This window comes from Gnatocerus cornutus, chromosome 8 (genome assembly GCF_029298725.1).
Source record: "Gnatocerus cornutus isolate USDA-ARS CGAHR chromosome 8, icGnaCorn1.1, whole genome shotgun sequence".
In the NCBI taxonomy this organism is placed as follows: Eukaryota; Metazoa; Arthropoda; class Insecta; order Coleoptera; family Tenebrionidae; genus Gnatocerus; species Gnatocerus cornutus.
Window position 1 is genome coordinate 12,279,458 of NC_142240.1, and position 25,966 is coordinate 12,305,423.

Here is a 25,966-nt window from a genome sequence, read left to right on the forward strand (position 1 = left end):
AGTGGTAATTTAACCCCCGGAATTTTAGGTGACGGAAAAAAATTACTTATGATGTGGCTTCAAACTCGTGAGATGCCTACAGTTGTGGTGGCTATTGGAGGATATTTCAAACATCATTTATCTATTTTTATTTTATTAAACTAAATCTTATATAAAAAAATCGCAAATTTGATTTTCAGATGAACAATTGGGCGCAATCGTCTGTCTTCTCACAGCTTTGAAAACTTGTTCGTTTTAAAATTATTTTTGAATGTTTTGCGATTTCTGCTTGGACAAGAGGATTTTTCATTGGAAATTGAGTGTTTTTCCATGTCATTCCATCATGTCATTATTCCTATATTTCTAAACAAATTCGGCTTTTTTGAATGTGTTCAATTTTCGAAAAAAATTATCTCTTGTGTCTTGACTAAGACTGTATGTAGAAGGAAGACAAAATTAGTAACAGATTTAAACTTCTAAATGTTTGGCTTTGGTCAGAAATAATAAATAAAATATTTGCTGAAATAAACGTTTTTGAGCTACCCAGTCAATTTTTGATTATTGAATGATGTCCTTCAATTTTGCGTTAATTTCTAGTTTTCTCAGGTATTTCTATCATTTTTACTTCATTCTATCCAAACTTAGACATTTTGCAATTATTTTCATTAGGTACATTTTTGGTGATTTCTGACTCTTCTTTCTGGTAGGTACCTACTTGGAATTTTGATTACTTGTATAGATAAATACAAGGTGTTTATAAATGTTTCTAGCATCAAGGGTGGCTATGAAATGTCAAAGAAATTTGCCACTCTTTACAAATTCGGATTTCGATTTTTCAACTGACATTTGCAGTTAACCTCAAACATGGAGCAAAGTAAGTTTTGCGAAATAAACTGTTCTGTTGTGGTTTGAAACTTGGAAATCAAAAACTTGGACACAAAACTGTAACTGAAACGTCATTGAGGTAAATAACATTATAAACAATTTTCAAGATAGTTATATTCACTATGAAAACAAAGCGGCAAAATAGCGCATGACAGAAATTCCAAAGCCCCCCTTGATGCTAGAAACATTTATAAACACCGTGTACAAGAATTTTGTTTTTTTGAACAATTAAATTTATTGTAGATCTTTTATTAAAATTGATGCTAACCTACCTAATTTAGGACCTAATTCTTACAAATTAAAAGTACCAACTTACCTACACACAAAATTTTGGACAATGTTTTTATTGCAGAATTCTTTATCCAGAATCATCCTCTTGATTGTCATACTCATAAAAACTTTTTTATTTAAATTTTATTTTTTCACTTTCGTCTCTATGCTTTCGTGAAAGATACTTTTGCAACCAAAGACAATTTACTTCTTGCTTTCCCAGCCTTTCTTCAATGAAACTAAAATCACATTCTCAATCTGGCTCTAGATAGACAGCACGAATAATTTGTTTAATAAATTCTGTCACTATAATTAACAACCCATTCGTAAAGTGATTGCAACAAATTAGTTACAAGCGACAGTTAACTGATAGTGCTTAATTACCTAATCTAAATTGTTGATCTTTTGAATGAGGAATAGAGAAATCTCGTTTTCAATGATTTAAACTAATTGAAGTTTATCCATAATTTCACCAGAAGTGAAGTTGAAAGTTAGTACCTAGTAGTTATAGTTTTGTTAATAATTCACGAAAATGATATGAAACAAGTTCTCTACTAGTTCTATAAGAAAAAAGGAAATATTTCCTTTTAACTGTAAAACAGTCACTTATTATTCAAATCCAATACGTTCCAGTTCTCCCAAAAATTCAAATTTTATGACTACATTACCTAACCGACTAACCATTTTCAATAATTCAGCCAAGTTATTACACTACCTATATGTCATGCGATTTAGTAATCGGATCAATTATACGAAAATAATGTTGACAGAAAATTCCAAAGTGACCATTTACAGTTCTAGCTTTTAAAGTGTTTTAAATTTACTTATATTTAAATTTTATTAGAGAAGTGAGTGTTTCCACGTCATGAATGAAACTCCGAGTGGAGTAAACGTTCCCTCTAAGTAGGTAGCTGCATTGATTATTAATATTTTAAAGCGGTGGAAATAATGATAATCGCAATCATCGAGAAAGGGTGAGTCCGGAGTCCAGCCGGATTATTCCGGGGCATCAAGTTCGAAATTATAGTGTGATAGTGGAGGCTGGAGGTAAACGGATCCCAAAATTAAAAAAGATCTAAATATCCTGCGGTGTCGTCAGTCCGGAGTGCATATTAATGAGTTTGAGATTGCCATTTGATTTGTTCAAAGGATCGAGCTGCGTTTCTATAAATATGACATTCGTAGTCGTAAGTCGGCAATACATCAATAAATCCATGATGTTTTATCAGCGCTCGTTCGTTCTCCGTCTATCGCCGTTCCTGCAGAGCTTTCTTCTCTCTCAGGAGGCAATCCAAGTGTAAGCTGAAAGGTAACCAAAGGCAGTGGGCAGAGCACAGGAGGGTTCAAGCCTGCCTATCGTGTGAGCACAAGTAGCCAACCGAGCTCGAGGTAGCGCCGCTTACCTGGCAGGTAGCCGCGCACTCATTCAGTGTTGTGCTTGCAGTCGATGAGCTTCAACCTCTTCAGCCTAGGGAAGCCTTGTCAAGGTTTTCTGTTGGCGCGCAGTGAACTTGAACCGCGGTAATCATAAGTGTTCGTGTTGGCACAAGCATCCATGGACAACAGTGCGCACACAAAATGCTAATCTCCAACGGAAACGCGTTGGGAAGCGGAAACGACTTTTCCAATGTTCCTGGACTTTCCGGCTGTTGTCCTGTTCCGGTTGCTCCCGCTGCCCGATCCGCCATTGTCAACTGGAAAATGGATTCCGTCGGCTTGCCTGCTCCCAACACTGCGCCCAGTGTCCTTTCGACGGCTATGCCGCTCTCGCCCACAGGTCAGCTAAAATATGCACATGCAGGATGCAATTACAATAAATCGTTGATAACAATTTTTTAAATTGAAATTGTAATTTTGCATTTCCTCGTTAGATACCACCCAATTACAAACGTTCAAGGTGAATTTAAATTTCCGCAAACTGCGCTTATCTCGACACGAATTTGAATATTTTCATTTTTTATAAAGTGTTTCGTGTTCTGACTTCAGGTAATGTCACGTTTTATTAGAAGAATAGGTCAGGAATTAACTTATGTAAAGTCAGTGCAGCGACATTCCATGTGGGAATTAAAAATTTATGACCATTTTTCACCTGCAAGGTGTGTGTACAAACGGGAACAATTTATGCAGTAAATTACTATTTTTTCAAAAAAAATAAAAATTTATTTTTGGCTTGTTTTCATATTTTGTTACTTGATAAAATTAACCACTTATATTAACTTAATAGTTTTGCAGCAAAAACATAAATGTTAAATAAGAATTTCTGTGGTTAACCAAAGCTTATGCAAAAACCTATCAATACAAATTTATTACCTTTTACCCGCAGCTTACTCTATTAATTACTAATTAGTTAGGTGCAAAGTTTCCTGTCATCGATTTATTCCACATTTGCTTTAATAATTCTCGACTTAAATCAACATTCTGTGCTGTGAGAATCGATAAAGTCGCATTAAATCTGTAATGAGTGATTTTTAAATAAGTAATTCCCGCGCTACGATTTTTTCACATACTCGCCTTAAGCTCAGATTTTTTTCGTAATTTAAATATTTCATCTGTTGATTGAACACGTCAACATTTTTCTATGGAAATTTCTACCTGAACCTAACCGTCTCTGCAATTCTAAAAACTAAATAAATGATTACTGGTTATTAATAACTGTCGCTGAGCTCGTGTAATGACTGATTAAATATTTAATCAATTTTTAAGCGGTTATAATTTATCGATTTTCCACGTATGCGATATTTTTATTTTGGTATATTAGATACAAGCTCACTTTATTACTTAACTGAATTAATTAACTCTTGAAATGGGCCAGGTTTATAAACATGAAATTTAAATATTTAATTAGAAACTTCGGGATTCCATCACAAGAAAATTTTTAAGTTATTGGACAGTGGGAACATTATAATCATTGAACGAAACCGAAATTATTGCTTTATAATAAATGATTCTCTCAATTTTTTAAATTTGATATATAGTCGTAGCTAGAGGGGATCAATATTCCATGAAAACCCACGATGGTGGTCTTCGGGAAAAGAATGTTAGCAATGATATTTTCGTAAAAATGTGAACTTGGCTTAACAAATTAATTATAATTGTTGTTTTGTGCACGTTATCACGAAACTATAATTAAAATCGTTTTAATTGTCGTAACAAGCGTAACTAGAAAATTCAATTAATTTGAAGGTTCTCTGAGGTGTTAGAATTACTGTATGTTCGGCGTTACTGATAGTTACTATTAGCGGTGTCTTAATTTCAATATTAATAACTGTTTAGACTTTAAGCCAAGTTTAGACGCATACTTATTAAATTCACAGGTGCTTGTTTGATTAAACAGTCACACTAATACTTTTTATCTTGTATTTGTATGATCGATGAGACACTATTTCAAGTGCCCGAGGTGGAAACTAAAATCTAATGAAATATATTAAAATAAATCATGTAAATAGGTCTATAAGTGTCTGAAATATTTCTGCAGATGCTGATAGAAAGTATCTTACAGGTGCATTAGAAAAACGGTAATGTTTATTTCTTTATGCAAAACAGCAATCATTTTATTAATGGATTGACATTAGTTTTTAAATTTAGAATCGACAAGGCTGCACGTTACAAATTATTTTACTTGACAGGATAAAGCTGTTAAAAATGTAGTTTGTAAGTGTGCTGCATGTCTTGTGAATTTTGATACGTCTAATCACTAATTACATAATAGGAATTGATGAGAGTGCTTAGAATTAAATATTTACAGTAAAGTTGTTGTAAAATTTAAGGAGTTATTGTTTAAATAATTCATGAATCGGTAGAAATTACTAAAGTTAATGTTTTTATCAAAGATACGAAATAATTTGTGCCGCGTGTAATTTTCTAGTGGTTAAATTTAGTTTTAGCTTAAAAATTTATTGTTTATAGGTATAATTTATGGATTGGTTATCAATTCTTTAGCTCGCACTGATCGATTTTTCCAATCTTTATTACAAGAGCAACATCTAGCCTTATAAAAATAATTAAGATTAGTTTGCGGATTTTTGCTGGGTTGCGAAAATTTTTGTTTTCAATGATTTTAGCTTGAGAGTTCTACAAACTTGGGAAAATTATAGTCATAGGCGATGTGTAGTTTTATATTGACTTGATTTCCACAAAATTTTGATTTTATTAGCTTTGGAATGCAATAATTTCGCTGATTAAAAATAAGTAAATACATGCTATAAAGTTTTTATATCTAAACTACGAAACCTGCATCGAACCCTAATTTTCGCAGCAATAGAAAAAGCTCTGCTTGAGCTTTTCTTTTAAACGTTGGAAGACAAAAATCAATTAGTTTGCAGCTAAAGGTCTATAAATTACGAAGGTGTACTTTTGCAAAATTAGTAAAAAAGGAATTAGTCACAATGCTACAATATTGCTGTATCAAATTTCGGTCTAATGCAAATATCGGGTTTTTCATTTAAGCAACCTCATTTATTTCCGTTATAACAACAATATCTGGTAAAAATGTAAATTTGTAATTGTATTGTCATCTTTCTTGAACTAATTCCTAACTTCTGTTGGACACAAGAACAAAAAAATCAATTTTGAAGGCTCAAATCAGCTGAATTTTGTTTATAGTCATTTAAAATACAAGTTTGAAAAGTCTTTATTGCATGAGTGCCTGGTTGAAAACACGAGCTTACAAGTGTTTTACAGGTCACAAATGACATGATGTATTTTACAACATTTTATCTACGATTGTTCTCCATTTTCAATTTAAAATTAAAAATTATCTGTCAGCAAATGTCAAAATAAATTCAAAATGTGTCTACGTTTGAAACGATCGTATACAAGGTGATGAAAAAAGGTGCCCATGAGTGGAAGTACCATTTTTTTTACAGAAATTGAAACAAATTTAATTTAAACTCATTCCTTTTCACGATATGGATATTTTTGAAAGGAAAAACTTGGCAAAGCTGCTCAATCTTTTTTAATAAAAGTTTACATTTGTCAGTCTCCGTAACTTAGTGCTTTACAATGTTACATTATTAAAAAAATATTCTACAAAGCCAAGAAATGGTGCTTTTAAACGTTTAAGAAACTTGGTTTAAAACACTTTTTGTTTTTTTTTTTGGATACAGAATATCATTAACTGTAAAAAATGTGATGTTTAACAATTGCAATTGTTATAAAAAGTTTATCCAAAGTTTGATCGTTTTTTAAAAAAAAGCTACCTTAGTTAAAAAAGCACAAGTTTCGTTTTGGTTTTTAATTTTGGGCTCAGGAAAAAATTAGCTGATGATGATAGGTAACATGGGCGCCTTTTTTCATCACTATATAAATCAAGTTTAATTTGAACTACAAAACTGACTGAAAAACAGAAAAATTGCTTTTTTTTTCTTCTAAAACAACACAAGTTTGGAATTTTTATGATGCAGATATCTAAAAAAGTTCTAAAACAGTTTTAATTGCTTTGATTTAATTAAAACCAAATATTTTACTTCTAATTTATTAATGATTTCCAAGTGTTGAGCAAAATTCTATTCAAGGTTTTCTTTTGACAAAAAACGGATTTGTTTCCGCTCATCAAATTACCGAAATTAACATATCAAAGAATAATTTAAAACCTATGAAATGAATTTGTGATTATTTTAGAAACTATTTGAAATGAGTAAAATCAAAATTTTCTTTATCCTGCTCCGAGTTCTTCCTTGTAAAAAGCAATAAATCGATAGTAAAATTTTGACCGCAGGTGTCGGAAGACAAGCAGACATCTAATGTAGATTCTGGCGACATAATCGCAATCTTGACATCATCGTAGGCATCAGATATTTGCATGACGCTTTTATTGCACATTAAACAGATTCCAAGTCCAATAAATAAGACATTTAAACACTTACACTGTGATAGTTTAACGGTCAATGCAATTCTTCAGTGCATGTACAGTTGGAATGAATATTTACGCAAGTTTATGTGTGCTTTTTCGTAATAATGTCGCAGCCATAACCATTTTACTACACTGCGGTTGTGGTTGAAATAATTAAAAATTTGAAGTCGATAATTTCCAAAGTACTTAGGTAGGCATAAAATAATCAGATTGCTTATTTATGTGCCGATAGTCGGTAGCAACAGGTTTAAATCAACATAGTGAAGACATAATCTCAAATGGGTGCTACAAATCAAGTGACACTTTATAAATCTGCCCAGAACCAAAATGGCGCTGGGTCGCGCTCTATTTATCTTGTAATTTATGTGTCAACCCTTATCCATTAGTTCTTTGCACTCTTTATTATAATGGCCGCGAATCTTTGGAAAGAGCAGTAGCCTTGATGAAAAAAATCCGTAATCCAACACCAAAGACTTCTGAGTATAGTATTACGATTAACATCTTGAACACGAACAAGTCTTCAAAAAATTAGGGCGTAAAAAATTCTTGTAAAAATGTCTCACGATCGCTTCGTATCTGTATATTAGATGCTTCATCAGAAATCGATGCGACTTATATGGACGAGCAATTTGTCATGACGTTTTTTAAATTGCGTCGACATTTTAATTGTGACTGTTTTTGTTGGTTGCAATATCGTTAATTGATATCAATTATCAGGATTTACAGGTTTACAGACTTAATTCAATGCAGAAGGTTCGGATCGACGCAGTATAAATATTAATTATAACAATCATTGAGCGAGTTTCTTAAATACCTAAAAAAAGGACAGAGCGACGAATTAAAACTTTTATTCGATTGATGTGCTCTGCATAATTCCCACAACAAAGCCACGCCAGTCACTTAAAAACCGACCAATTTGATAATTGATGACTGGGGGTGGTCCTGAAATATTTATAGGTTTTTACAATTCCGAGTGTAAATCCGGTGTTTTAGCTCCCTGTGGAGTCTACCTGAGAACAGGTGGACTTACGCACTGAACCAATTAACTTAAGACATGTGTACCTCGACCAGAAAACAATGTGACAGATTTTGTGTAATTCGCAGATGGCACACCCCTTCGTAATAAATTTAAATTTTATTCCCCTCGTAATTGAGCTTTTCGGTCAATTAAGCCAACATTCGTCCTTACAGTAGCGTCATCACCGACGATCACCAGTCCAGCAGGAGCTACATCTGGAGCCTCCACAGTTCCATCTTCCTTAGGACCATCAGCTTTGAGGGAGCTGTATGGTAACGCCGCTACAGCTCCAGGACACCCCCTCGCATCACTAGTCTCTCAACAACGGTTCTTGGAGCTCTCCAGGTTCGGCTTAAGACATTACGACTTGGCTCAGCATATGTTAACACAACAGGGCGCTGTCACGAAACTGCTGGGTAAGTTTTAATTTCCATATATGGATCGGTTTTCGATCAGGTCTATTGTACCAGAGGAAATTGAAAATTGGTTGGAAAATATGACAAAAGAAAATTAATTTTCGCAACTAAACTGTTTCTTTATTAGTGACTCATCAAAGCTTAAGTCCTCGATTATTAATTTATTAGGGAGGATCGATGGTGGCATTTTTCAATGGCTGACAGAGCTTAGCGCAAGAAAATGCCAAATATGTTGTTTTTTTATTGTTACGGTACAATGTGGCAATTTTGTGGGGGAGGAAATGGCCGAAGGGTAATTTATTATACTCTTGCTCGGGCATTCTGTCGCGGGTTTCGTGTACACATAATTAAGGCGAAAAGGAGCCAACAAAAACGTACAATATTGCATTAAATTTGACGAAACTTTTTTTGGTTTGGCCAAAAAGTTCAAAATCGATGTATCTCAGTCTTACCAACACGAAAAAAATGCATGGCATTGTACCTGAAATTCGAGCTTCCGTTTTGTCCGTTTTCTCACAAGTTCTTAACCTTTCGTTCTTGCGGCAAAGTCATTGTCTCCTCAACTCATCTTTGATTTGTTCGTCATTGTGGGAACTTTGGAGTTATCACTGCCAACAAGATGACCGAATAGTGTTCTCACATTGTAATTAATAAAGTCATTTCTTTCATAGAAAAGTTAACAAAGAAGTTTTGGATTTCAATACTTTGTGTGTAAATGCACTTATGCGTGTAATGCTTCGTTAAAAAACGTAGAAAATAACATCTTTGAGTCCACACGCAATCGTCTACTCAAAAATCAACATGAAATTTTCAAGAACAATTGTCGTTTTAATATTGGTGGTTACATTACATGCTCACGTAAATTACTATTAGCGATTAAATGAAGACTAAACGGTGAAATTAAATGTGATCCATCTTCCTGGAAGTAGTGGTAAAATAATATGCATTTGGTAAAATCGGGATGTGCTTATAAGTGTAATTACTAACTTGACTGAGTTCTTATTGTCAGAAGCGCGTCATGGTTTGCTTTCGAACAAACAACGGAAGACCAGTACACGAACAAACGGATTAAACGTGTAATAATCTGTTATTATTTGCAATATTTCATATTCTGATACGTTTACCTTATCAATTCAATCTGCAACGTCTGCATTTCGCATCGATAGACGAAAATTCGTGAAAAAAATCTCGTTAGTTTCACGGATTATAATTAAGTAGCTCAGTATTTATAAATGTTCGGTTTGCATTAGCATATCTGATAAAATGATACGGATCACGGCTGGTCACTGTGAACAGTTGGTCGGTATAAACCTTCTTATTTAGTATGTAATCGTTCTTGAAACACCGTATTGTTATCGAGAGGGCGAAAACGCCGTCATAAATTTCTACTTAATTGTTGCTGAAAACCATCCACAATTTATACGACTTGCTTGTTGTTATTTATATCCATAATTCGTAATAAATGATAGGATTTCAGACGTAATCCTGAGATTTGTTATAGATTTTAATTACACATTGCCGTCTCGATTAAGATCTTTGTTTTTTACGGACGCTTACGATAACCATCGCTTTAATCATAGCCATTAAATGAAGCGGGAATTATTTAGGCGCAACCATTCATTACAATCACAAATCACACCTCGGTGGATACCTGAGATGCTGAACTTGCTCTTACAGAGAAGTACAAGAGAAATAAAGTTAATTCTTCTGATCATTTTCTCCGTCGAAAGCCGGGCGATATGTTCCATCTTTTAAAATCGCTCCGGGTGTCTTGTTGTCTCGGGCAAATCTAAATTTTGTGCATGTGTTTAGCGGCTATATAATTTTCTTATACTGAAACTGTCTCATTAAGCGCGTGTGAAATGGAGCATTTATGCTGCAGGTAAATCGTACAATTACTACCAAAAAAATTAAGTGTTTACAAAAGCGTGAAATTGATATGTGAAATTCCAATGTCTTATAAATTTGAGTTCGAATTAAATGAAATTTCTAATATCGTTGAAAAGAAGGAAAATTGTAATTAATTAGTAATTATCTAAAAAACTTTCACAGGTTCTCAGTTCTATTTTTGTGTTGAGATTTTTGTAGTCATTCACTTTTCGGTTCTCAATTTGTTTTTCCGACTTTAGAACATAGACATGATTTTAAGATCCTATAGCTTTCCAAAATTTCACAGTTTATTTTCTTCCTTTATTGTGAACTTTATTCATTTGAGATTTTGAAATGTTTAGAACTTTCAGTTCTTAGTTTCTAAGGACCAAAGTTTCAGTTTTTAATCTGAGAAGATGTCTAAATTTTCTAGTTCTCAACTCTGTTTATGAGGTGAAAAGTTTTAAGACTTTTTACATAAAGTTTCTATTTTTCGAAATAAATTACAATGGTCAACAAATTGTGAACTAAATTTGTACTCAAGTAGTGGAAGTCATTTCTAAAGTAAAATTGCCCTCTGATTCTAAATCTAAAGCCCGTTTTGCTCCGTCAGGTCAAGATATTTGTAAAATACGTTTTCTTTTAGTACACAACGTTCAGTTTAGTTTTTTTCGGTTTTGTTTAACAATTTGCTAAATCCTGAAATTTATAATACCTCATTAAAAAGCTAATAAAATAAGCTTTTCAACGAACTATAGAAGCTGCCAAGTTCGTTTTTGCCAAAATATTTGAGAAAATATGATGAACATTTCGAAACCCAAAACCCCAACAGTTTGGTTTGCATACAACCCTTAAACTGTACTGGGTTGTTTTAATTCTAATGCGTCATAACAAAGTCTGAAATATCTGCTTTCTATCGCGGTGTTAAACATTTAGAAGTTAAATGACAAAGAATATAGAGTAAAGTCTAGAAAAAAAAGTTTCGGTAACTTTTGAAAATTTTGAACTAATTTTTATTTGAATGCCCACAAAATTGTACCTAGTTTTTCAATAAATTCCGCGTTTCCAAATAATTTCACTGATTAGAATGGACGATCCAGATAAAAATTATGCAGCACCTGTTAAAAAGTTGTTAGTCGAGTTTTTTGAAATTGAAATGAATTTGAAGTGATTTTCGTATTAATCTGGATAACTATATTGTCCCAGATGGAATTTTTTCAAAATTGATAGGTATCCTCATCGGTTTCTGTCACCAGATTGTCCGGAAAAAGTTCAAGTAAAGATCGAAAATATAAATTACTTGAAAATTAATAAAAATTATTCTAAAAATCGTCAAAAATTAACAGCTTTATTTTTTTTTTAATTTTTTGAATGTTTTAAAGTTCAGTAACTTCTAAACAATACTAGATAGCAATGTATTTATCAGCGCGTCAAAAAACAAGATTTCTCTTTTGTCAATTTTGCATTTCAATGAAAAGATTGTTTTAAAACTTCTTGAGTAATACAAAATTGCATATAAAAATCACTAAAGACAGCGGTTTTTGAAAACATGAGTTCAGTTTTTAAAAATATCTTGTTCTCTAGTGATGACTCTTATTGGTCGTTGTCAAGCTTATTAAATTGGCTCTTCAAAAAGCAGCAATTTCATAACTTTTAAGTTTTCAAGAAAAACTAATGAAAATAAATGCAAAACGGGCTCGGATTCGGAATCAGGATTCCACTTTGAAAATGATTTTCCACTTTTCCAGTACAATTTGTTTCCAAAATTTGTTGAGTATCTCAATGTTTATTAGACTAATTAAATTATAATTAAAATAGAATAGAATTCTAATATTCTTTTAAGATATTTAGGCTTTTATCTTTTCAAATTCGCAAGTTTTGTCAAAGTAAAACTAAAGTTTATATTTTTCGGTTTTTATTTTTCTAGATTGAAGCTCTGCGGCTTGAATTTTGTACTTAGATTGTAGAGAATTATCTGCAACTAATATTGTCAATTTAAACTCATTCGCTAAGGTTTATTTACCCTCAGATCTTTTCCGATATTTAATAAATTATCAATTTGTGCCATTTTCCACGCTATTATCCATTTTATAATCTGCATAAATTTACTATCATACTTTCTTGAAGAATAACTTTTTTCTTAAACGTTCCACTGATTTTATATTTAATTTAATATAAAATCTTAATAAAAAGATAAATAACAGAATAGAATTACTGAAAAAGGATACCAACCAGTTCCTCCTCTCCACGCGTTGAATGAATTACAAACACCCGGTAGCAATGTCTACATTTGTAAAAATTTCTGCATCCGGAGTAATAACTGTTCCGTTTCCTCTATTATCTGATGAATAGCTCATCCATTCAATTTTATTTCATACATTGTTGAATAGGCAAATTTCATCACTGAGAAATCTAATTATTTGTCAATGGAAACGAGATTTTTTTCCCAGTAATTGTCTTATTTTTGGATATCCAAGCCGACAACTCCACTGTTATTTATATAATGCGAAAGGAGTATCCAGACACTGAGAACAATAATTTTGAAATTCACACAGTTTGATGTGAAGGGTGTTTTCATTCCAACAACTGTGCGCCGAAGGGCACGTTTTTATTTCATCGAAACCATATGTTTGTATTGGTGTTTTCAAGGAACTTGTGACATAATAAATTAAAATGTTGAATTACCATTAATTAATATCCGAAACTTCAGTCATTTGGAGAATGTTGACCATTCGAACGTACACATTTTTACTTCCAAGAAAAATCTACGCCGAATTCGAGGAATGTTAAAACTCGATTTTATTAAGTTATTGATAAAGCTTTAAAATTTTATTTGGTATTTAATACCAGCGTTAATAAAATTCTTAACGATCCTGCCAACCGTTACATTGTAGTAAAATTGCAATTTGTTTTTCTTTTGATTTACGACCGCATCTCTGTGCTCAAATTGAATGCCCTAATCCAAATTACGATAATGTACGATGGCGTAAATCGCCAGCATTCTATGCAGATTCGACGCTACTGTAATATGAAATCAAGCTGTGAATGGTATCCGCAATTTACTTTTTTGTTTGAGATAATAATCGCGCGTTCCCCGTCGGCTATCGTACTTACGGCGGTAATTCATTAATCTAGTCAAAAGGACAGTCATTATCAAATTTCTGGTTGGAAAAATCTCGAGATCTCACAGTTGGGTGCACTTAAATTTCTGATGATGGCACTTCGAAGCGGAAACGTTGCGAATTTCGTGTCACAATCTGATTCGCGCAATTAAAAAATTACGTGTAAAACAATTTTCAAGAGTAATTAATGGAAAACAGTTTTGTCTGCTTTCTAGTGTCAACAACATGCAATTCCACGAAGTGCATTTAGTTGCATGTTTAAAAACATGTGTTTAATACCATCTTTGTGAAGATCGGGATTATACAAAAAGTGCAATTGTCACGACATGTTTAAAATATAATAAAGATGGCCTTCAGAACGGGGTGTGTTTTATATGGGTTTCACGGTGCATGCTTCCGACATTGAAACGAAAAGTGTATTCATTGGCTAGTTCCCCATTTCACAAGCTTAACGACATGTTTGCGTTTCATTATTTTATTAGGGTAATGAGTAACGCAGTCGCCTTTTGTGGTTACGCTACGAGTGGGGGTGGAGAATCGATTTTGAAATGTCGTTATTTCGTTAGCATTAACGGCTTGGTTTCTTTCATTTTTATGTACGATTATTTTTCAAAAATTGCAATCTTCATGCACGGAACATACAATTGAGCTGAAGCATGACTTGTTTTCTCCTGGCCCTCCCTATCGTTCAAGTAATTTTGCTCATCATAAATGGATAGACATGTGTGAGTACCTGCCTTTTACATCCATATAATTACTCCATTGTAATAATTATAATGGGCTATTACTTGTACTCATGCAAAACTTTACGTCATTTATCCGGTTCTGCTCGCTAATTTGAACATGTTCGAATTGTTTTTTAATATTTAATTATTTAATTTGACTCGATTTGCTGTTTAAGTAGACATGCTTGTAAGCGAACTTGAAACAAAGTAGTTTTCGGATTTTTGCATACTCAATTGCCCTCGGAGCAGCCACACGTTTCTGACTTTGCAGCTTTTTACAATTTTTATTAAAAAACTCAAACGCAATTTTTCAGATCATTTATAAACTTTATATTTTTGAAGATTTACTTGGAAATTTTTATTTTAGAGAATAAACCAAATATTTCTAAGTTTTATATTTACACGTGTAATAAATCTCGAAGTTGTTACGTCATAGTAATAAAATTTGGTAAACTTACTATTCCCGTCTTGCTTATTAACTGCACCAAATTTCAACTTTTTTCCAAAGAAAGACAAATTTAAGAAATTTTTATTTTGAGAATAAACAAAAGTTGTACAATTTTATTTTTTACACGTGTGTAATTCTAGCAGTTTTTACGTTACAACAACGAAACTTGGAAAATTTACTAATCTTATATCGCTTATTAACTTGACCAATTTTTCGAGTTTTATACATGCAAAATTTAGAAATTTTTATTTAGAAAATAAACAAAAATTTTACCTTTCAACTGATTTTGGAAGAGCAAAACATTCATGTGTTAAAAATAGGTATAAGATTTTATTGTCTACAACCTTTAGATCTGAGAGTTCCCAAATGACAATAAGTTATGAGATTTCCATTTTTTTCCATTTGTCAAATAAACAAAACGCTTATCGTTATCAACCACTGAATATATTTCGAATTATTCATTCTTCTACAAATTTTTGTACCCAATTAAGATTTGAGATAAAGTCTAATGAAACATTTTTGTGTAAAGAGTACTGTTTTGAAGCAACGGTTCGTGAATAGAAAATAATTAATAGTCATACCTAGCTTAAGTTTAGAATTCCGCCTTCAACGACATTTCTGTGAACCAAAGCTTCTAGGAATATAATAAAATGATCATCATCTTCAACAATTTTAATGGCCTTTGAAGTGTCATTGTATTAAAGAGTCTCCTATAAAACAATTAAAGAAAAAAGCCTTTGATAAATCTAAATAAATTTCCTAGTTGGTTCTGGCTTGTAAGCTGCAAGACACGGTTGCACTTATAATTTTTGTGAAAAAGTCTTGTAAATGCAAGCAACTACGCTTTAATTGACAATGCGTTCATTTCAACCCAACGTCAGTTTAGCAATTTCAGTTCAAGCTGTAACGAGTCCGTTATTTATTTCTTTGAAGTCTTGTGATTTGCTCAAAGGATGTTGCAAACTGCTAATTTAGGTGCAAATAACGAGGACTAAACTCACGACCAATTGCATGTCAAACTGGCAGTCAAAAACATCGTATTACTTAACTGGCGTAAAATAATTGAGAGATTCGAAGAAGTAAAGTCAAGCGATACTAACATATTCAACATCCGCACGAAATGTAAAAATGACGAAAAAAACGAATTTTCTGGATGATACCGGTAATTTTTCGAACAATAGGGAATTCGTAATGGTTACTTGCGCGCTGTGGTAGCTACGTGTAAGTCCGCCCAATAAATTTAATTTCCGTATAATTCTATAACCCTCTATGGTAGCTAATAATAGAGTTTGCTGTATGATTAAATATTGATATGAACGTTTCATTGTTTTGTGTTTTATGCTACGGGGAGGAGCACCAAACGTATTCATCGGTGAATATCGAAATGTTTCGTGCTTTTGAATTATCCATTGTGGTTATCAATAATAATCAAAGGATAGATTCCAAGTGTAATTTCTAAAAAGACTGTGCGCTTTAATCGAATTTGGTTTCTTGATTGGAAAGCAGCGTTGAATGGCGAACGCGGCAATAAATCTATTGTTGAATTCGAAATAAGTATTTTGAATGCGGAACTGTCATATCAGAAACCTGAGCGATAAATAATGGATCGATATGTAATTATACTTAGTTGAAATTACAGAGGAATAGTCAAATGGCAAACGTGCTTAAATAAATAATCCTCATAGCATTTTAATGCGATATGATAATTCCAGTTATTAGAGATATTAAATGCTCCCAGACAGTCGGCCATTTTGTAGATCGCATGTTAGGGAAACCTTGGCAGAGTAAGTAATAGGTAGGCTGCTTGCACAATGATAACTTGCCAGTTTGCGAGACTACATTTTGAATTATACACATCAAATCAGTAGAGTTCTATATCTTGCACGGTACACTACCGCCGACACTTTCAACACTATTGGCGCTACCTTAACTACAAACTACTCGTTTACTTTGCAGTCATAAATAAACAAAGGCGATTGTAGACAGACGCTAATTATATACGTTGGTACTGCACAATGACCAAGAAATATTGCTTCACCGACCGAAAATCGATGATGAAATATTTCTTCTTGGACGCATTTTTAACGCAACTACATTCCGCATTTTAGATCAAAGGGTGCAACAAACCCGGGAATTAATAAGATGATTACGTGACCAATAATTGTTCAAAACAAACTATTTTTAGAAGACCCCGTTCGTGACAACCTTGCTTAGACTGATCGAGCATCGATTAGAAAAATTCCTGCCATTGTGCACATTTTTATTGTATAAAGCAATTTTCCTTCCACTCCAAGATAACTGTGCTATTTGAATCAAAAAAACGCGTGGAATTTCAACACTCATACTTCCACACAGTTTAGGTCTCAAATTACAAAATTAAAGTGAATCTAGGATAATTAATAGGTATTTCTATCTGTAATAATCCTTGCGTGCGAATGTTGAGTAAATGTTAAAAATCCTTTACCAAGATGATTATTATAACTTATGATCTAAAATTAATCTGAAAATTGGTCACGTTCGAAGAAGATGAAAAAATCTCCACATGGCAACGACCGAGTTCTAATTTTTCCAATTTTCATATGTAAGTTGCTATTATAATATTAATTTATTTCGTGTTGTGTTGGCTAATAATTCGTTGCGTCAGTGGTGAATGAAAGTCTGATTAGGACGAGCCGCGAAAGGTTCAGAATTGTCTATCAGAACACATTGTGGTTTTAGAATGGAATTAGGATTAGATTTGATTGTGTGTTTGGGCGAAAGCAGCATTTAATTATATGATCGCCACACCTGTAGTTTTTCTTTTAATAATACAATGTAGCATAGGTAAATACGTCCGTTCTCTATAAAAACCGGCTATGAATAATGCATGATTGATTTATCTTCCTAAACATAAATGTTTTGCAACATTAAGTACGCTTAACCAATTAAGATAAAATCGAATATTTACGAGTAACATGATTTTGCAGTAAACATTCACAAATATTTGTGATAATTGGACGCGATATGGGGGTAATAACATAATGTGACTGTATTTAAATGTCCTGCGGAAATAAATAACGAACGCTAAAGGATTATGAAAAAGTAATAATTACACTTGCATGTGTACCTACGTGTTCCAAGTAGCAGTACAGCTCGGGGCATTTGGCCGGAGTTGGATCCATGCTACCATGGTCTCACGCAAACCCAACTTGGGTGCCCACGGATCGGACAATTCCTTTAATGTCCTTTAATTTACATGCGTGTGATTGTGTTTTGAGTTTTTGGCCGGAGGAGGACTCTTTCGAAGCGTGACCCCAAATTGGAGGAGCCGGCCAATTTTACCACTTTTGCCACCACAATGCCAGCCTTTGTACAACTAAATCTCTTCAAGCGCTTCTTTTTTGCCGTATCAGTTTCGTATTGAAGTCATGTCGGGAAATTCGGGGAATGTCGCCGGAAAAGGACCCTGGAAAAAAGGACGAGACACGACAGCAGCAATAATCCTGCTAAAAACTTTATTGCTTACTGTTATGCCAAAGTAAGCATTGTTGTTTTGGAAAAACGAGTAAAAAGCTGAGCATTGACACAATGGTTTCCTTAAATAGTGCTAATAAGAACTTTGCAAACAGAATACATCATGAAATCTGAGGAGTGACAAAAAGCCAGCATCCATTCGGCGTACGTTCAAGAATGTAGCGCGGTCGATAAATATCGGGTATTGCAGGAACAAATTTATAGACAAGCGAACCGAACGTGGCCGTTTCAATTTACAACTTTCTGGAGTTTTTTTCAGTGATCAGCCGCGTGTCTTGCATCTGTCACTCTTCCATTATTCAGCAGGATTTCTTTGTCCTGATAATAAACATTTCGAGGCAAGCTGTGGATTTTCGCAAATTTTTAATCAAACATTCTTTCACGTGTCCCAAAGTAAATCAGAGTAGGTTTCAATGATGAAAGATTATCGCTGGCTGCCTCGCTGTAAATTTCAGACCAGTCCAAATACTATGTCCATAAAAGATTTTTATATCACTTTAATGACACAAGTTTTTGTTTGCCAAAATTTATAAGACCGTTTAAGTGTGTCGTGAATTTATAAACAGAACAAGGGAAGTGACTGGCGTGGATGAATGTACCCTTCTTTGACTATAGACGTGGCAGATGTCGCGCTGATATTTATTGTTCTTCAACTTGAATACAGGTCAGACAAAGCAGGTGGTACCGCAACTCTTTATTATTGCTAAATGTTTCAAACACTTGTCTTATTAGGGAAATTGGTGGCGACACTTTATTACAACGGAATCTTCAAGTCCCCCGGCAGCACGGTAATTAACTCTCATCAAAATTCAAAGCCGAAACCGTAAAATCATTGCGTAACATGAGTTTTGATTTCCATAACAAGGTTCACTTTTCTGCAGAAAGTTCCGCACCTTAATCGATTTACAACTAAATGAAAAAACACTCACAATTATCAAAAAAACGAAGAATTTTGTTTGTTAAAACGTGCCAGCATTTGAATTTTCCAAGTAATAATCATTTGGAATTAAAGCATTTCTTCTTTTTCTCCATCTCACGTTTACTTTTCTTCGTTCGGAGTTACTCCGAATTATAAAGAAACACCTCGGACGGCCCGTTAGACGTTTTTTCGTTAAGTTAAACAATAAATGCGGATTTAATAAATCGTTATGCATATTACTCTTCCAGGAAAGTTACATTGTTGGTTTTGCTTTCGTACCGATGGAGTGACAGGTTTCTAGTTTCTTAAAACTTTTGCCTTTTTTGGAGTTCATGGCTTAATGCCGAAACTAATCAGTTCTTGTTTAAGTATTCGCTGGTCTTCTTGTGGAACCACAAATCGATATAACTGTCACCAAAACTGTGACATTCCTTTATGAATATTGCGCACAAGTTTTGGAGTGCAAAAAACGCCTTTCAAGAGCAGAACTTTTTGTCTAGCGCTTCCGTTCTTTTACAACAAAGGTTAGAACAAATTCTCCGTGACTACTAGAAATAATTTGTGCAAGGTTGGAATTAATATTTGTGGTTTAACGACAATTTTTTACAGGCACACTTCGGCCTCCTGGTTTAATCGGCGGAAGCAAACCAAAAGTAGCAACCCCCGCTGTCGTCTCAAAAATCGAACAGTACAAAAGAGAAAACCCCACGATTTTCGCTTGGGAAATCCGAGAAAGGCTAATCTCAGAAGGTGAGTAGATGCAACCTTTAATTGTTAGAAAACCAATTAACCAATTAGTTTGGTAATTACGGAAATCATTTTCCCGAGAACCAGAAATGCCACAGACATAATTATTATCAAACACGATTTTTGTGCGTGTCAATTTAAAGTCGACATAATTAAATAAAATTAAAAGATACCCGTTCCGTGACGAAGCCGTGACTTTTTCAAAAACTGCGTGTGAATGAAAACACTTGTTTGTACTAACAAAACCGCAGGTAAAATAACGAAAAGAAATGACAATGTTTAAGGGGTTTCATATTGTTTAGGTTGGCCAAACTGCCGGAGTCGAGCCGGTTATTGTTACGGAAAACCGCACCTAATTATATGTATTGTGAATGTAGGGAGGATAAAGTAAATTATAGGCATTTTTTTAAAGACGTTTCTTTTGCCTTCAAGTACGAAGCAAAACTGTTGCTTTACTTCAGGTTTTCGACAACTCTCATTATACGAGCTTCCTGGCATAGCAGCAGCTTAATTAGCCCTCCGGCTAAAGTCGTTTAAATCAATTGCAAAATGGCGATTTGTACAAGTGTCGAACAGTGACGTGGAGCAAGTAGAAATAGAACTTGTAACAAGAATTGAAACTCGCTACTGCGGATCTGCTTCTGTTCGTATTGTGCTTTTTGTACAGCCTCCGCCACTGGAGGAAGAATTGGATCTCAATTGTAGCGGCCTCGGGACAAATCGGAACCCACCTCATGTAATTACACTGTGACTGATGAATGATTAATAATTGTATATTTATCATACGCATGCATTGATCATGATCACACTTGGAAGCAAGGCAGAGATACCATCACTTCGATTTGATTTATCTGCACGTTAATTTCCTATTCAAACCCTCCGGCACCACCGTGTCTATCAATAAATTCAATCCCAAGCGGCGTTTCCTTTATTTATTTTTTTGACTCCAGAGATCCGTATTAATAATTGCAGCAACGGCTGGAATGAAAGCCCACATACTGTCGTATTTACCAATTTCGTCGTAATTGAATTTTTTTGGTCTAATTAAGTTATTTTTATCAAACTTCCATGGTGGGCTACAATTGCAAATACAAATTTAAAATAATAACCACACTATACCATCCAAGTCTACCTCGATTCAATAGTCCTGTTGGATATGGTCATTCAATTGGACACGCGACTGAAAAGAACGATTGTCTGTTGGAGTCTTTGTCTGGCGCTCACGCCTTATAATGGCACATGTAGTTCCGTCTCTATTACATTCCATCGGCATTGTAGATCCAGCACAGATTCATAATTGAATAATATTTTTCTCGCATCAGCTTGGTATTCATGTTGCCATTCATGGATCCACAAGTAGGATAATTTAGATCTATTAAAATGTGGTAGAAGTACTCATTTTTGGCAGGGCGATTGATGAGCCGCCACTGAGAGAATTAGAATCGCGGCTACGCCCTCCCACGGAAAAAAGAATTGTTGATCTTCCAAAGAAGTTGAGTACTTTCGCGAAGCTCTCAGGCTTTCAGGGTTTTTGAAACCTGGTGGAATTCTAGTTTTCCGAAGAACGCAGAAGTGTGCTCAAAAAAGCAACAAAAGCGGAATAGACTTCCGGTTAAAACACGTTTGCGTCAATGGGCAAAACTTGTGATTTGGTTATTGGAACGAATTGTGAGCTTGCTCGGCTGAGAGCGTCCCCGAAGGTTGATCGAGCAAGGCGGTCGTATTTGACGAGTTGTCAGTGTCGTTGTAAGTGTGACATTATATTTAACCGAGGCGAGTTTAATTAAGAAGCTTCCTACTTAAAGATTACACGAACCTTGAAAACATTTAGGATATGGTCTGTTGTCGCCAAGTTTGAAACGGATGTATCCAGAGTAATTGCTCGACACTGTGAGTTGTAGTCATTGTGTTGAACGGTCCGGTAAGCAATCTAGTTAACGTGAAATCTCGATTTCATTTGTCACAGAGAGGTGTGGTGCCGGCGAAGAAATGAGACCAATCACGCCCCCTGGTGTGCGGAAAAGATCGCTAAGCGAGGGTAGCACATCTGCAGGTGGTCGTGAGATCGACCACCAGACCGAGAATTGTCCTCGCCGGAATTCCGCCTTACCGGAAGATATAAACTCGCAATTGCTAACTCATCTCGGTCCTACTATTATAGTAAATAATTGTAATCAAGCGACCTCCAAACAGCGTAACTAAACTTTCGTTCGCAGTAAGATATCGATGATAATTACGAGTTCTTTTATTGTTTCTGAAGAAGAGCCCGCGATGATTGCTTTGAGACAGAAGAGTGCTCGAAAAACTATTCATTCTTTTGTGTGGTGGCCGAGTCGAGGATCTTCACTTAGATTAAACAAACAGTTTGCCCAGTCATTACGTTCGATCAGTGACAGAGGGTTTTTGAAAAGCAAAAATGCGTCTGAAGCGAGCTTAAAAGTCGAATTATAACAACTCCTTGCCAATCTCTGTGTGTTTCTTGGAAGCGCGTCCGACTAGCAAAAGCTCTTTCGAAGAAATGTTCTCCATTTCATATTGCACACTCCACTAATGATGGGCGATTATCTTGTCAGCTAAGCAGGCAGGCAGCAAATCACAAAGCTTTTAATACTTTATGGTAATTATTCATTGCTTGCAGGTGTGTGCACTAATGCAACAGCTCCATCGGTAAGCAGCATCAACAGGATACTAAGAAATCGCGCTGCTGAAAGAGCTGCAGCGGAATTCGCTAGAGCCGCTGGTTACGGTCTCTACCATCCTCATCCGTACGCAGCAGCTGCGGCAGCTTTCCCATGGCATTCGCCGTTATGGCCAAACAGTCCGCTTGGTCTCCAACCTCCAGGAGCCGGTTCATCAATGATGGCTGGTTCCCCAAGCTCCTCCGGTTCTCCTCATCCAGACCATGGTCTTCTCAGTTCACCTCCCGGCACGCACCCTGACAATAAAGACGATTCCAGCCTCGACAGTTCAGAACAACCAAAATTTAGACGAAACAGAACGACCTTCAGTCCCGATCAACTCGAGGAGCTCGAAAAAGAGTTCGAGAAGAGTCACTATCCATGCGTGTCGACTCGCGAACGTTTGGCCTCCAAGACTTCACTCTCGGAAGCCAGAGTTCAGGTAGGTTAAATAACTGACAAGACAAATTCAAACTAATAGGTGGTATATTGAAACCAGGTTTGGTTTTCTAACAGACGTGCGAAATGGAGACGCCACCAGCGCATGAACATCCTAAAACAGTCCTCCCCGGGGCCGCAAGGCAACCAGTCTTCGATGTTCGGAGGCCGCTTGACGCCCTCACCGCACTACACTGCCGCTTCCACCCCTGGCTCGCCGCTTACTACGCCTCATCGCACCGGGGGTCCGACGGCTTCGTCCCTTTTATTGCAGATGGGAGGCGAAAATAGCGCTTTCAAAGCTTTGGTACCGAACCAATTACTTGCAGCAGAAAACATGCGGCGGCTGAGCGATTACGCTACAGACTCCGAGGAAGAAATCAACGTCAATGATGAGTCGGACGTAGAGGAGGCGGCGGAACGGAGGCGGAGGTCCCGGTCGTCGAGTCCCGTGGAAGTTGTAGACTCACCGACCAAAGAAACGCCCACATGTCAGCCTTTGCAGCTCACCATGCACGATCGCGATTAATTTATTGAGGATTACGTACATGGTGAAACAGCATTACCAAAGCAATTGAACTCTTATACACTTAATTTATGTCTGTAAATACTTATTTAAATGACGTGTCAGCGGCTGTGACTCGACTGACAATTTCGCCCAAGCTATGGTTCCTTAATTCTGCTCTCTCATCAACACAACCGATAATTACGACGAATCTGATCTTGACAGTCATCGAAACTCCTCTTCCCTAAATAGGAGATACTTGGAACAGAGGTGGTAGTATTCTGATACTCATTACTTTACAAAGTACTTTGACACTCTTGAGGAGAACGCACCCAGTTGTACATACCTTGAAGCTCAGTCGTACTGTCCAATCGTACTTTAGGTTTAGTACCATTGTTAATAATTTGAATTTGTGTATATTAAAAAAGAACAAAGCGTCTTAGTTTTCTAAACTGCTTGCTTGTTCAGATTGTTGGAGAGCGCAGGCTTTCCTAATGAATGAACAACTACAGCAACTCGTCCATTGTATAGTAGCCGTAAGAAACTGTAATGATTGTTAACGAAATACAATTTGCATAAACGTTTGTCTAAAGTATCATTCATCCGTTCCAGTAAAAATCCATTGCTCCGAGAGCAATACTCCCGGCAATATTAGTTTCCTCGGAAGCGCAAAAGACTTCCTTATTACGTTTGATTTGATTGATGAATTAAACATTGACGATTTATTCGCTCGGATTGGAAAGAGGTTTTGAAATAAACCTGGAATTCCGATATCCACCGTCGTGTTAACACAATAAGGAGTGTCGACGAAAGTGGATGGTAGCCGCGTGGATTTATGAGTTTAACTAATACTTGTAGGTCGATAACGCTAACACTACAAGAACCCATCGGATCGTAAACAACGTCGGAAGAATGCCGTGAGTGTCAACGAACACCGGTGCAGTCAAATTTGAAAAATCGGGCCAATTTTGGGCGAGGGTAATAAAATTAAAAGTGACCGTAAAATTTAACGAGTGATTATGGATTCACATTTCCAGCTGATTAATTTGTTAGTTTTACGAGAGCGATAGCAAACAAATTTGTAATAAATTCCATGGTCGAGCTGAATTTGTATAAAAAACTATTCGGAGGTGTTGAGAAATCAAGTTCCAAATCGAAGGTTCTATAAGAGCGTCTGATAATATTTTTCTTAATTAAGGAGCAACCTCGCGTGTTTTCGACGTAATCTCGGATTTTGGTACGCGGGTCTAATTTATGTAACGCTTTTACCAAGAGGTGATAAAAAAGAAGGAAGTTTGGGGCATTTTATTTAATTAAAAGATTAGATGCTTCGATGACCAAAAATCAACAGAATGAGTTATGGAGGCGATCAACACGATTTTATGGTTAATAAGCAGTTCTGGCCGGATTATTTTATATCGGTCATAATTTAGATAGAAATTTCCTTCGTTTATCTCATAATTTGACGTTGATGGCGGGACATTTGAACATATTAATTCGAGGCAAAAAACGTGGGTGTTTATGCGCCAATTATTTCACAATGGTGTTTGGTTCGTTAAGATTTTACGGCGACTTAAGTGTCTCAAAAGTGCGAATAAGCGCACTTTGAATTTATGTCTTTCCATTTTACAAACCTGAAATAACTTTAATGGTCGATCGAGTGTTTTTCATTGACACTCATTTATATACAGAAATAATTAGACTCTATTAAGATTTGCATACATAATTCGGGTTTCTGTTTCGGGACCACGCGATATTCTCTCGCCTGACTAATTCGGTCTTCAGTGGCTCCGATTGAGACACTATTGTAATATATTGCCGTGATTGTGAACGTAATCCTGTTCAACACCGGACAAGCTCTGTTCAACAGTGCCAGCTATTTGCATAACCGGATAGTTCACTTTAACAGCGATCTTTATAACTTTATTTGTTTAAACGCAATTTCCAATGTATCTAATTGCGATTTTCACGACTTTTGTTAAATCTTGTCCCCGCAAAACATTTATTATGACATTATAATAATTGCCGTGAAATAATCCTCTTATGACAGATATAAAACAAGCCAATAAATTAACTTTAATTACTGAAACGTTAATACGAGATAAAAGCCAGTAAGTTTAATGATGTTTGATGCGTCTTCTTGTACCTATTAATTGCGTTCAATGAATATTTTATTACACAACATTCTGCAGAATAATTGCATTCTGTAGGCCTACACCTTAATGATACATTGTATGTCCGTCGAGGCTCACAATAACCTAGACGAGCTCATTTTCAAACAGCAGGAAACTATATTAATTTCAGCGCTAGGTTTGCTTTAGGCTGAAACACATTCCTTCGATCAAACTAATCAGAATTCACCTCTGCACGAATTTACCGGAAACTAATTAACACCGCATATTTTGCATATCGTCACTCACTTATCAACTGGAACATCGCCGCTTAATTAATGAAAAACCATCGTAAACGATAATCAAAGCAATTTGCCTTGATTCCTGTAATAAAAGAACTCAAAACCACAATTTAATTTTCTCCAACTACCTTGATATGTTTATGTTGTGGGACGTTGTTAAAGATTGTTAA

General features: G+C 35.3%; 1 protein-coding gene across 2 annotated transcripts; it reads left to right on the top strand.

Moving 5' to 3' along the window:
* Window positions 1-2,491: 2,491 nt before the first annotated feature.
* Window positions 2,492-23,967, top strand: LOC148169878 (paired box protein Pax-6-like). Of its 2 annotated transcripts, none has more exons than XM_088043437.1 (5): window positions 2,492-2,911; window positions 8,177-8,419; window positions 19,625-19,765; window positions 22,401-22,882; window positions 22,940-23,967. In XM_088043437.1, exons 1-5 carry the CDS (start codon window positions 2,713-2,715, stop codon window positions 23,405-23,407), a joined length of 1,533 nt encoding a protein of 510 aa, XP_087899563.1. In that variant the 5' UTR covers window positions 2,492-2,712; the 3' UTR covers window positions 23,408-23,967. The 2 variants fall into 2 exon arrangements, with proteins under 2 accessions (XP_087899563.1, XP_087899564.1); XM_088043438.1 differs by having other exon boundaries at window positions 22,957-23,264.
* The last annotated feature ends 1,999 nt before the right edge of the window (window positions 23,968-25,966 follow it).

Bases quoted from the DNA above. Each gene is read 5' to 3' on its own strand.
- LOC148169878 (XM_088043437.1), top strand. From the start codon at position 2,713: ATGCTAATCTCCAACGGAAACGCGTTGGGAAGCGGAAACGACTTTTCC. The intron at 8,420-19,624 runs GTAAGTTTTAAT...AATTTTTTACAG, and splicing joins CGCTGTCACGAAACTGCTGG to GCACACTTCGGCCTCCTGGT. The intron at 22,883-22,939 runs GTAGGTTAAATA...TATTGAAACCAG, and splicing joins TCTCGGAAGCCAGAGTTCAG to GTTTGGTTTTCTAACAGACG.